At 29.2% G+C, this 14,548-nt stretch overlaps 1 protein-coding gene across 1 annotated transcript; it reads left to right on the top strand.

Annotated features, from left to right (window-relative positions):
* Positions 1-4,170: 4,170 nt before the first annotated feature.
* On the top strand, positions 4,171-6,340 carry LOC105772237 (histidine-containing phosphotransfer protein 4). Its single transcript, XM_012593551.2, has 6 exons — positions 4,171-4,326; positions 4,714-4,844; positions 4,941-5,009; positions 5,122-5,193; positions 5,831-5,903; positions 5,997-6,340. Exons 1-6 carry the CDS (start codon positions 4,267-4,269, stop codon positions 6,024-6,026), a joined length of 435 nt encoding a protein of 144 aa, XP_012449005.1. The 5' UTR covers positions 4,171-4,266; the 3' UTR covers positions 6,027-6,340.
* The last annotated feature ends 8,208 nt before the right edge of the window (positions 6,341-14,548 follow it).

The following is a 14,548-nucleotide window of genomic DNA, read 5'->3' as shown; positions in this document are numbered from 1 at the left end:
AAGGATGGATGTTAGTTCAAAACTATTCATTTTTTAAAATATTTTATTTTCAGTTTATTTTTAAAATTTTAAAATTTTCCTATTAAGCATACCATGGAAAAAAAATATTTTCTCTCTTTCCATTCCAACTTTTCATCTTTTCAATTTTCACTTTTACTAAGCAAATTTTAAAAGATATATCTTTATCGGTGGCTTGAAATGTTTTTGATATATGATATCACCTTTTTGAAATTGTTTATTTTAGTTCTTGACCGGTGACAATGATTTTTTTAAACAATCTCATTATAAGTTCTGATCATATCTGTTCTTTTTTGAAAAAATATTTAGAATTGCAGATAGTCTTTCTCACACCCATAAATAGAATAGAAGGACAATGCGTTTCAGCGGATTAAACTCATGTCCTTCCGTATTGGCAACAATGTCCATACAAATCCAGTTAAGAGTCAACGACGATAATGATTAATTGTTTCTGCTTTATCTTTTATAATTCTTAATCAACAATTCTTTTATAATAAATCAATTATAATTAAAATAAATGACCAATTGTTTCATAATAAATCAATTAGCAATATTATATGTAATTGGACCGATCACTCTCAAGTATCTTTTATCACTAGCACGGGATAAAACCATTTTCTTTTACATATCTGTACATTGTAGCTTTAGTTTTGTGATTGTTAGTATTAGTCGATTTCTTGAAAGATTAACAGAGGAGCTAATACGTTCTTCATGTGGAAATGTTTGACTGAACTTGGGTTGTTCGATGGTGGACATGTTATAATGTAACCTTTGGCGGTATAAATGGTTATGGATACTGCGCATTAAGATATTTGTGGATATTTAATTTATTTTTATGCATATTTAGATATTATAGATTCAGATAATATTTTATTTACCATCTCTAATGGAATTAGAACAGATGTGGATATTAACTTTCGGATATTCATTATTCGGATGCAGGCATTTGAGTTTTTTTGGTTAATTTGAAAATTTTAAATTTAGGCAATATTTTGATTCGGATACTTTAATTGCTATCGTAATGGATTTAGATATTAATCTTCAGATGTTTATTATTCAAGGCGGGTAATTATTTAATATACAATTTATGGAATATTTTAGATTTCACAAGCATATTGAAAATTATATAAACTTCATCTACTTATATATTTAAAATTTTAATATAGTTTATAAAACACATGTATTTGTGAGTATTTGATTAATAAGTTAATTAATTTAAATTCAGATGTGGAAAATTTGATTTAATGCGAATAAAAAATGAATATGAATTTTTAAGGGAATTAATATGAATTTTAGACTTTCTGATTTTGAATTTAAATTTTATAAAAGATATAGATATTCAACTTAGAGAATGAAACTGATGTTGGACCGATGGAATTATGGTAACAAGGATCCCAATTTCGGCCAATTTTGGTTAGCCAAGTTCCCTCTATCAAAAGGTTTCTTCGGCTTTAGCACGAGTAGAGTCAATTCCTAAAGAATATGAGGAAAAACAATTTTTTGCCAAAAGTAATTTTCTCGCTCATGTTTTTCTTTTTTCACTTTTTGCAAGTTGTCATATTCTTGCAGGAAGGCAGAATGTATTTACACATGGATGATAAAATATAGGTTAAATTGTTTGGGAGGTCCTTATATTATAGGGATTTGATCAAATTAATTCTTCTATTACTAACTGGATCAATTTAATTTTAAATTATTAAAATAATCAAATAAGTTCAATTTGTAACAGAGTTAAGGTTTATTGTACAAAAGCTATCTTGAATTCTTTTTTCAATTGTAGTTCAATTCTAAACAAAAGATTTTATTTAGGTAACCATAAAAATTTACAAATATTAACCCTATTAAATAGTAAATGTTAACTCTATCCCAATATGGCATTAATTTATTCTTTTTAACATTATGTGAACTAAATTGATCCATTTAATAATAGAGAGGCTAATTTAATCGGGTCCCTATATTAGATGAATCTCTTATGTATATTATACTACCGTCAAACTTTTTATTTATTTATTTTATAATAGTTTCATTTGTTTTCCAAGATTTTAGTTATTATAGAAAGTTAGTTGTTATATATTTATGATAACATTTGAGATTTAGTTAATATTTGACTTTTAAAATAATTTTTCAATTAAAAGTATAATATATTAATTTGGGAGGATCCACTTACACTAATGTAAAACTAAAGAGATTTAAACATTTTGTAACTTTCTATACGATTAATATTTTAACAATCCTACTGTTCAATTTATCAAAACATTTGCACTTTTCATTTATGTAAAATTTTAAATCGCTCTAAAATCTTTATCATGTCGGTCTAAAAATTGTCTATATTAATATATATTTAATGGTTGAAAGTTTTTATTACATAACATAGATAGTTAGAAAATTTTAATTTAAGCTTAACTTGACATGCATGATCTACAAATGAATGGAGTATGAAATATGATAGTTAAATTGTTAAAATATTAATCCTATAAAAGTTATAGAATGGTGTAAAACCAGTTTAATTTTACATTGGTGTAAATGGATCTCTCTCCTATTAATAATATTAATTAGTAAGATTTAGATTATATCTTTAATACAATTTATCACATAATTTTATTTCTTAAATATTGATTTTCATTAATAAAATATGATTAATAGATTTTTATGTGAAAGTTAAATATTTTATTAAATTAATATATTAACTAAAATTTATTAATTTTATTAAAATTTGAGAGATGTTATATAATTTTCGATTATTGCTATTTTAAATGAAAAATTGTTATAAAAAGTAAAATAAAACATAAAAATTAATTTTACTATAAATTTAATTTTAAAATATTGCTATAAAAAAATAGAATTGATCGTGACATCAAAACTTACCTTATGTAATTTCTATGTTGGGGATGATTCCTTGTAATTTATTCGCGTCTGCGTATTTGATGAGACCAAAAAGCATGATAAGATCGTTGAGTGGATTGATTCCCTAGGGTTTGGTTACTCTAGTTAGCATAAGTGTCGAAATTAAATTATATATTTTTATGATAGTAAAAATGTAATTTTATTATTTTAATAGTCTATACTTTTATAATTTTTAAAAGCTTAAATCAAAATTTTACCATTACTAATTTAAAATTTTATAAATTATAAAAAACCTAAATTAAAAAATTACCATTTTAGGGGGGACTATGAGACCCTACTAAGCTCCGCCATTTGGTGAAGAGTTATTATTATTAGGCTAAACTATATTAGTAATCATCCAATTATAATTTTTTATCACTCAATAATGAAATTTTATAAAATGATCACTCAATTTTTAATTTTGTCTTTTCGATTATCTAATTATCTTAGACTTTTGAGTGTTTCTATTTCTACATTAATTAACTAAAAAGACAATAAATTTGTCCATAGGCAAGCTCTTTTAGCCATTGAAAGTATAAGTGCTGGTGCTAGCTTGACTTTCTTTTGAAAAATTAGGGAAATGTTAAAAGAACTATTTATGTACTTGGGGAATTTTTTTTTTCTCAAAAGAGGTTCTAGTACGAGCTAAAAGAAACACATATTTTAGAATTTAAATTTGATGAATTATTAAAAAAGAGTAGTATCTATAAACATTAAAAAAATTAATTTTTATAAATTATAAAACAGATATGAAATACCAAAAGTTTATAACTTCTCTCTAGTAATGAAATTCAAAACTATAATAAATTTATATTTAATTAAAAAAAACAAATTTTAAATTTTACCTAAAGCTAGAAAAAGCATGATAGGATGGTTGAAATAAAAGTGAATTGATTCCCTTGGGTTAGGTTACTCTAGTTAGCAAGGGTGAATAGTTTCATTTATTAGAGATTAACAGATTAACTGTAGTACGGAATCAAGCTATTACAAACTATTTCTATTTGAGTTACATTAAATTAATTTATTTTTCTTTTGTAATACTTTTAGTTTGTAATAAAAATGAAAAAAATTATATTTTTTGTCCTTATTTCTTCAACAATTTCTTTTTTTTTCAGTCGAAAAAAAATCAAAATCTAAAGGGATATACCAAATTGATAATCGTTTGACACGTAAAAAATTTGGCTTTGATTCTCCCTTTAGTCATTTTTGGCCTATTATTCTTCCTCTTTTTTCATACATACCATTAGGGTTTAGCCGTATACTATAAATACAAAGGTGTGGAGGTACCAATTATTGGCATACCCCATTTTTTTTACCACTTTGTTTACAAAGGGAAAAAACAAAGAAAGAAAAAAAAAAGCAAAGATGGATAGGAATCGCCTGCACAACCAAGTTGCCTCCATGAGAAGGTCCCTCTTTGATCAGGTCCATTCTCTCTCAGAAGTCAATATATATTACATAAATGGTTTCACACGATTTTAAATATGAGTAGTTATTTATTTTAAAATTATCATATATTCCATTTAACAAAAACATAAATAGATCTAAATATTATAACCTTGATTGGAATTTAAATTATCCTTAAAGAAGGTGAACATCTTGTTAATAGGTCATAATTTGAGATTCCTTAATTATGTTTTGAATAGGAATATGTTAAAAGAAAAAAAAAAAAGAGAGAATAATATATGGTTAAAATTAAAAAAAAAAACCTTTCCAACTTTTCTTTTCCTTAACTTCCTCTATTTGGAAATTACTTATGTTTAATTTCATTTCCAAATCAAGTAAAATTTACAAAAAGAAGCATTATTGCAGGGCTACCTTGACGATCAATTCATTCAGCTGGAGGAGTTACAGGATGATACCAACCCTAATTTTGTTCAAGAGGTTGTCACCTTATTTTACAATGATTCCACAAGGTTAATTCAGAACATCGAACAAGCACTGTAAGTGGAGAACAACATATATATTCTCTCATATTAATCTTCAATGTGATTAAATATTTAAGATCACTATAAGAAATTTTCTCATATATCATGCAGGAACAGTAGGCCTATTGACTTTTGTAAACTGGATGATTACATGCACCAGTTCAAGGGAAGCAGCTCCAGGTAAACTCTTACATACCGCCCCCCCAAAAAAAAAAAAAAAAAAAAAAAAAAAAAGTGAATTGATGTTACTCTTGTTTATCTGAGTCATTTGATTATATTGATTTTCTTGAAGCATTGGGGCTAAGAAGGTTACCAATGAATGCACAGCTTTCAGAGAATACTGCAATGCTGAAAATGCTGAAGGGTAATTTTCTTGTCTACTTCCTTTTTTTCTTTTTTCCTTTCATCAATTAAGTTCCATTAGCACACGTTAAAAGACTCTTTTAACTCGTGATCTGTTTGTCATTTTTTTTTGGTGGTGAAGTGGGTTGGGAGGTATTTTTCTAGGAAGTTAAGCCGGGTTTGGAGAGATTAGGTTCCAACAAAATTAGCGGGAGGTGAGAGATATTGGAGCTTGTATTTTGAGACATTCTCTAATACTTACGTTAGCGAAAGGTATTAACGGAAGGATACAGAAATGGAAGCTTTAAACACGTAAAAGAGATAGTGTGAGACTCATATCTTAGGTATTTATACCTAACCTTTGGTTGCTTGGTTCCTTTTTGACTAGTAACAAGTGGCTCTCTCTAATCAAGAGTTGCTCATGTTGGACGTTTATGTGTTTTATCTTTCTTTGGGTCATAGTATTACTCATATTTTGGTATAACTCTCTTTAGGGCCGTATTCAAAGTAGAATCGGATATGAGTATATGTTGAATACAAATATATTTACCCTTTTCAAAGTTCTTTCATGTAGTTGAAGAGGATTATACTCACATATTTATACTTGAATATATGTTGAGTGAAGATACTAAAGTGAACTCAAGGTGTTGATTTTATAGATGCATTAGGAGTTTTCAACAAGTGAAGCAAGAGCATGCAATCTTAAAGAGGAAGCTCGAAGTTTATCTTCAGGTCTCGCATTTTTTATATCATTATATTGCTACTTACAATTAATTGAGCACTAACATTTTACAGTAATTGCTTTTGTCTGGTTTTTTTATTCAGACGGTGAGACAAGCTTCTCAAACAGCATGAGTTGCATGGAGACAATACTGTCATATATAGCTTACACAATAATCAGCTCATCACTATATATCGAAAACATGGATAAATATGGGAAGTTATTTGGTACTACTCCGCAAACAGAGTTAGGGGTTGACAAGTGTCTTACAACATTATAGTAAAATATTTAAAAATAAATATTAAAAGAAAAGATACATATTAAGTTTCTAAAGGTTACTTATAGAATAGAAAAAGTACACTCTCCCAAATATTCACCCTATATATATGTTGTAATATATCTAAATGTTATAAATAACAATAACAATAGCTTGCCACTTTCTATTTCATATGGTTTTTTATCATGTTAAAATTTAGTGTTATTATATCATTTGATACTTGAGTTTAGTTTTAATGTTTAATTTGATATCCATATCAAATAATATCATGTGGTCTCATGAATATTTGACACTTATACTCTAATAAAAAATTATAAGTACTTAATTGCAATAAAAAGAATTTATGCATCAAATTAAATATTGAAATAAAACTTCCATGTTTAACAAAGAACAAAATTCAAAAATCAAATTAAATATTGAAATGGAAGTTAAGTACGAAATTTATGTAAGATATCAAGAAATAAAGACATGAAAAGGGAGGAATAAAAACAAAAAGGTTCCTTTTAAAGTTGGGGAATCATGAGGACAGATACTACCAAGTGGGAAATGTTAGGCCTCCACTGCCATTATTAGTTGATAACTATAAAAGGTTAAACATTTCGAGTTAAAATTTTTTTTATTTAAATTATTCGAGTTAAAGATTTAGATTTTTTAAATATGTCATTACGAGTTTGAATTATTTTGATTATGGTCGTTTTAGATTCAGGTTATTTGTAGTGTTATCATGGGTTCGGATCATTATTAAGTTTGAGTTAATTTAGATTCGTGTCAATTCAAGTTGAAATTAATTTAAATTCAACTTGTCAATTTTTATCAGTATTATTAAAATTGTATCAAACCAACCGATTCACGATACGAGTAATTCAACCATCTATCCTATTTCAACCACCACTTACAATTGGTTGATAGAGCATTTTCATTGCCTAGTTTGAAAAAAAGAAAAAAAAAAGAAACATATATATTAACTTGAAAATAACCAAATGCAAACCCCATCAAAGCAAAGGTAGGGTTTTCCACCCATCCACGAAAGCACGCTTGAATGAGTTTTAAGAGTACTTAGCAATTTCAGAAAGTATAATTATTACTTTTATCTTTTCAATCAAAACCTAACTTGGATTCTAGTGTCTGAGTTCCTCTTCAACAATGTTTGAAATATCTCATTATTTTAGACTTCAGACATGGGAGGATCAATTGACTAAGGTTTTATTTACATGTTAGTGGACAACTTGGGATAAAAGGTTGACTCAGATGTGGATCATACAACAAATGTTATATATTTTTCCATCTTCTTTTTGTAATACTTTATACCTAACCCAATCGCCGAGTCCAACCTACAAGGTGTTACATTCGTTGTCGAAGCAACTACGACTGAATTATATTTCAATAATACCAATTAACATGAAAAATACAAGTAATTATGAGCATATGATACGACTTATAATCATTCCTGGGTTTTATACAAGTTTGCAAAAGCTCTAATACTAACCCGAGGTTGAATTAGGACTAAATTGTAAAAGTTTCAAGGTATGGAGAGTTCCTCATCGCAATGTGACATATTGTTTTAGCCTCGTCACAACAACCAGTTCGATGTTGCACTAAGTTAGGATGACACTCACATGACGTCGCGACATCACATACTGTTTTTGCGAAATTTATTGAACAATGACTTGCAATCTTCCCAAACAAATTTTAAACACCTCCTATTCCTGATCAGCCAATGTACAACATGCTAACATTGGTTTATATACCCCAAAACCATGTTCAACATTATGCCAATGCCTTATCACTTATAAGCTAATTACCTATTGCAATTCCTTCAATTCATGTACATTCATACCTATTTCAATTAAGGTCATTATCATTATAGCAATTCACACCATTTCAAACCAACTTTAAATACATTTACAATCCATATTCAATTAACCAAGTTCGTTTTTACCTAAAAGTGCATATAAACATAGTTGTATCGAATTTGACTCAATTTAAGTACATGTCGTATAACTAACGAAAGAAAATACAAAAATGTTGTTAAGTCTAGGATCTTTGACTGGATGCTGAAGTCGATGCTCGAAATCTCAAATTGGACCTAACCTGTGTACGGAAAAATAAACCGTACGTTGAGCCATAAAGCTCAGTGGTATTTCTATATTTCAAATTAATATAACATATGAAATAGTCAATTGCATACAATTTCCATGTATATACTATTAATCAATACAAATGCACCATATAACCAATCTCATTCAACACATCTATATATGCATATATTACCATTATGTCCATACTTAAGATGAATTATCTAAACATTTCATGTACTAGTAATCTATAGGAATATTTCATACCATTATTACAATGCTAGTTAAATTTGTATAATTACTCAACTTGTAACATATAATCATGCTCCATTCCATTATCAAGTCAAACGATTCATTTCTTATCTTATCAAGTCAGCTCTCTGGCTCATTAACCAGTTGTGATCTTTTACCTAATCTCGACATTCAATGTCGTATATAAGTGCTTGTATTCCAACTTTGTAACATTTAATCGATTTCAATCATCATTCAACTAATTGATATATTATAATCCCTATTAACATGACTCAGACTTGGACGGGTACACGGATCTAACCAACACACCAATTTGGCACTCGATGCCTCATTGGAACGCCCAAAATAAGTGCATTAAGCCCAACGTTCATCGGTTTAACTGAAGTCGTAATTGTGCCTAATACTTGTAAAAACGTCCGAAGGAAAATGCACCCAATGTTCATCAAAATATAGCCGAAGTAACCTGAAGTCAATCTACACTATGACATACCAATTATATTCGGCTCTGCCTGAACAATTAATAGGGCAACCAATTTTTTGAATTTATTATATAACTCAATTGACATTATATCAATCTCAATTCATTGTCAATACATCATTTCATCAAGTCATACAACATATCTTAACTCAATTTCATACTAAATACCATAAATTATCAATCTATGCTATTTTTCATTCTATTCAATTTAATCCTCTATCTCAATAATCAATCATAATCATATCAATTCAATTCAATTCAATTAACCATTTTCAACTCACCTCAATATCATAAATAGTATAAATATGCAACAATTAAAGTGATTCGAATCATAAAAATACAAATTGAAGTTTTGAACTACTCGTCGGCTCTCACCTTTTCTGCCCCTCTCGATGTTCTTGCATTGTATTTAGCTACGAATAATAATCTAAAAATACGAAATATCAAACTCTATATCAAATCACATTCAATTACAAAGTTAAACATAGTTTTCAATTTATTCAATTTAGTCCCTAAAATCGAGACAAACATAACTTTCAATTTAAAACCTTGGATTAAAATCCAATTTCACCAAATCCCATCAGGGACCCTCTATTTTCTATCCCTACCAATAATTTAATTTTTTTTTCATTTTATTCAACTTGGTCCCTAACGTACGAAACTAATAATTAAGCTTTACAATTTAGTCCTTTTCACATACTAAGCTTAATTTCTAACAATTTAACACCAAAATCATTCAATTCTCTGCCATGGAAACTTTCTAAAACTTTAACAGTTTTGCAAACTAGTACATGGGTTAGTTAGATCAACTTCCCATGATTCAATATCCGTAAAAATCAAAGAAAAATGGCTAGGGATTTACTTGAAATTAAAGCTAAAAAGCTCAAAACAATTGGCTATGGCGTCAAGCTCTTCGTTATTTTTCACATTCAGTTGAAGGAGATGACATTCTCTTTATTTCCATAAAAAATAACTTATATACTAGGATTAATTTATAATTTAGCTTAATTAACCTTAATTTAATTAGTTAAACCTTGTTTTTCTTAAGTTAATGGTCCCTTAACCATACCGTCCACTTATATGAAACTTAACAAGGTATAATTGTTGTTTTGAACCTTTGTTTAATTGTAATTTAAGCCCCCAAGCCATTTACTAATTAAAAATCTATAGCGATTAGATTTTACAATTTAGTCCCTAGACCTTAATTAACCACAAATTTGGCTAAATTGGCCATCTGAAATCCAATTCAATAATACACTAACTCCATAAATTTCTCTATAAAATATTTACAGGCTCAGTTAATGAAAACGGGATCCCAAACCTGTCTTTTCTAACACCACTAAAAACTGGGTCGTTACAATTTTAGCCAAATTTCATTCCTTTTTTGCATTGTTAAATATGTATGTGTGTGTGTGTGTAGGTGTGAAGTTTGAATTATCAAAGGTAAATTATTTTCACTTATTGTGGATAGTGGAAGTTGTGCTAATGTTGTTAGTAGTTATCTTATGGGCTCTTTGGCTTTACCTTGTTCGAAACACCCTAAGCCATACCACCTTCAATGGCTTAATGAGGGCTCAAAAGTTCAAGTCATGAAGCAATCGTTGGTTACGTTTAAGTTTAGGAAATATGAGGATGGTGTTTGGTGTGATGTGGTTCCCTTGCATGCCGTCCATTCATTCTTAGGAAGGCCATGACAATTTAATCGTGATATGGTGTACCATGGTAAGATGAATCATTATTCCCTTATAAAGGAAACAAGTACACATTAGCCTTTTTGGATCCCAAACATGTGTACAACGAGTAGTTAAAAATAATGAAATTTTGTGAAGGGTGTTAAGGGTAAAGGTAAAACATAAAAGACTGAGAGAAATAATACCCTTAGTGAAAAGAAGTCAAATTAAAAAAAAGGCCCAATGATAAGCGAATCCTTCAGTGGTAAAAACTGAGGGCAAAATTTGTTTGCAAGTGCAAGTGCAAGTGCAAAATTTATCATTATCTAACCTTAACGATTCTTTTTCTAGTGTGTTTATGTCTCTTTTGCAGGAGTATGAGGATGTTTTCAGTGAAGTGCCTAAAGGTTTACCACATTTAAGAGGCATTAAGAACCAATTAGACTTGGTGCCCAATGCAACAATTCCAAACCGTCCAACTTACCGAAGCAATCTAAAGAATACAAAGGATTTGCAAAGGCATGTTGATGAGCTATTAAAAAAAGGGCACATTAGAGAAAGTTTAAGTCATTGCGTAATGACTCGATTTCCAGTGGTGTTAGAAAATACAATTTTGGGATCCCATTTCTATAAATCGAGTCCATAAATATTAAATAAATATATTTACATAGTTATTATATAATTTAATTGAATTTTGGATAAGTAATTTAGCGAATTAGTGATTAATTAAAGTTTAAGGACTAAATTGTAAAGTCTAATTGCTATAATTTTTAATTAGAAAATGACTAGAGGACTTAAATTGAAATTAAACCAAGGATCAAAATGGAAATTATAACATGTTTAAATATTAGGAAGTGGATGGTATAGTTATGTGAGTATTATTTAATTAAATTAAGTATTATATAATTAAACTAAGGTTAATTATCTAATTAACCAAATTAATTACACTACATAAAGAAAATTGAGTGGAAATAAAGATAAAACCTATTCATATTCTTCCTTTCCTGTCCTACATAGCCAAGAAATCTCTCTTATTTTCTCAGCTTTCGGCTAAACATTTGGGTAAGTAATTCAAGTCATTTTCTTGTAATTTTATGTTTTGAGGTCATGGGAGCTTGAATTAGCTAGCCCATGTACCAATTTGTAAAAATGCTAAAGTTTTGAAAGTTTCTGTAGTTGAGAATTGAAAGTTTTAGGTGTTAAATTGATAGATTTTAAGCTTAGATATGAAAAAGGACTAAATTGTAAAGCTTAATTGATAGTTTCGTACATTAGGGGCTAGAATAAATAAATTTTAAAATTTACTATAGAAATGAGAAATAGGAGGTTCCTAATGGGTAATAGTGAAATCAGAATTCAAATTGGAGATTTAAATTGAAAGTTAGGTTAATCTCGGTTTAGGGACTAAATTGAATAAATTATAATTTTTTTTTGTAAATTGATAATTGATTGTAAATTGGCTGTTTATTGATAGTCCTATGTGTTTATGTTAATTCGTAGCTAACGTCGACCTAGATTCATCGAGAAGGAAAGGAAAATCTAAAGTTGACGATGAGTTAGAGGTGCTCATGGTCGGGCGGCTGACCTACCTGACGGCCCGCCCAAATATGGGAGGTTTGGGTAAAAATATAGGCCGAAATATGGGCTTGGGCAAAAATGAGGCCGATTAAAAAAGCAGGCAGGCCTCAAACACAACTTTTTGGCCCCTACATTACCAATATAATAAATATTTTATTATTTTTATTTTTTAATTTTAAAATACTTTTAAAATAATTTTTTAAATTTTAAATTTTTTAAAATACTTTTTAATTTTTTAATTTTAAAATATTTTTAAAATACTTTTTTAATTTTTGTTTTAATTTTTAAAATAAATTTTGGTATTTATTTAAAAAAAGCAGGGCCGGGCCGGGCCTGGCTTATGAATTTTTCGGGCCGGGCCTCTGGCAAAATTCTAGGCCCATATTTCTAAGTTGGGTTGGGCCTGCCTCAGACCCGAGCTAAAATTTTTTCTAGGCAGGACAGAACCCTACCTACCATGAGCACCTCTACGATGAGTATCTTGAAATTTTTATTTTGTATTTCTATGATTCTGGACCTATTTAATTAATAAATTTTCATGTCATTTTACATCATACATTGTTGAGGTAATTCATTGATGACTATTTGAGTTGATTTGGTATGTATGAGATTGATTTCCTAGATAATGACTAAATTAAATAAAATGCGAAACTTGGAATTTACTTGATATTTGCTAGTTGGCGCAGACTTGAGTTGAAATATGTTATATGATTTATGGAATTATGATATGTTGATTGATTTGAGTTTTTTAAATTGTAAATTGATTCAAATATAATGAATCAAAAGTGGAATACCCACCCTATTAGTTGTTCGGACCAAGTTAGATATAGTTGGCATGCCATAGGATTAGAGTATTGTTGATAGCCATAGTTTTCGAGAAATTCGGGGAGACATGATGGATTGAGTTGAGAAAACCATTGTTTTCGGGTAATCCGAGATGGTATCATGTATCGTTATTGCATCATCATTACCAAGCAACCTAGGGTGACAGATCCACGTATTCGTTTTGAGTCTGTGTCAAGTTAATAGGGTTAAAAACATGTAAATGTGTTAAACGATAAATGAAACGAAGTGTGAACTTTTATAGTATGCAAATTGAATTGAGAATGAGCCCTAGGGGCCAATCGAGTTCTAACGAGCTTGTAATCTCAGAAATGATTTAATTAGTAACATAAAATTGTGTTTAATGGGTCCAAATGAGTGAATTATACTTGAAGAAGTGAATGATATTAAGCATGCCTATAATGTAATAAATGGTAGTTTTTGGTATGAATAGGTGAACATTTGACATGTACAATTTGTAAAAGCATGTTTATATGAAATTAAGGTGCTTGATATGAAATGGAATAAATTAGCTTAGAAATTAAATATGCAAATTACATAAACTTGTTGATAATGCTTGTATCATAGAAATACCACTAATTGTTTTCTTCATCCGCAGGTAAAGTAGATTTTTAGTTGATCGAGGGAAGGTCATCTCAGCATCCAGGAATCGAACCCTACTTAGCAATGTTAGTGTATTTTCGATTTTGTAATAGTTTGGCATGTACCTATCTAGTTGAGTCACTTTCGGTATATCTTGATGTCCATAAGAATTTGAGTATCAAATTGGTATATGTGAATTTAGTTGATAGTATGGTTATATACTCATAAGTAAATTATATGTTTGTGATGTGTATAATGTTGCAATTGGAATTGATTCTAGATGAATTTTGACATGGTTGAAAAAAGCATAGATATAGCTATTTGAAATTGTTAAGATTTGATACATTGTTGTATCAAGGTATTGAGAATCATGTTTTGAGTGTTGACGTTAGCATGGTTTAGCTGGATGTTGAAATATATGTGTGCATTTTTTAAATGGAAGAAATTGCAGGGTAAAGGTATTAGATTTTGCAAAAACAATATGTGATGTTGTGGCGTCAGACGTATCACGTCATGACGAGAAATGACTTATAATGTCACGTTGAGATGAGGAACCTTATCGTCTCGACGAGGCCAAAACAGTAAGTGACGTCATGACATCAAGTGGCCTGATGTTGTGGTGTGACAAACTGTGCGGTGACATCATGAAATTAACCCTGTAATTTGAATATTTTACAATTTAATCCTTATTTAACCTCGAGATAACTTTAAAGCTTTCGTAAGCTCGTATAAGACTTGAGAGTGTATAATTTCCATATGGTTTCCTCATAATGCTTGCATTTGAATGATAAATGATTTGATTGTGTTTATATTGGGTCGTAGTTGCTACGACAATGAATGTTGCACACTGTAGCCCAAACCCAAAAATTGGGTCTGGTATAGGGTGTTACACCTGGTGCCG

This window comes from Gossypium raimondii, chromosome 6, assembly GCF_025698545.1.
Source record: "Gossypium raimondii isolate GPD5lz chromosome 6, ASM2569854v1, whole genome shotgun sequence".
NCBI lineage: Eukaryota > Viridiplantae > Streptophyta > Magnoliopsida > Malvales > Malvaceae > Gossypium > Gossypium raimondii.
Note: the sequence above shows the minus strand (reverse complement) of the source record. Positions and strands in the feature narration are given on the sequence as shown.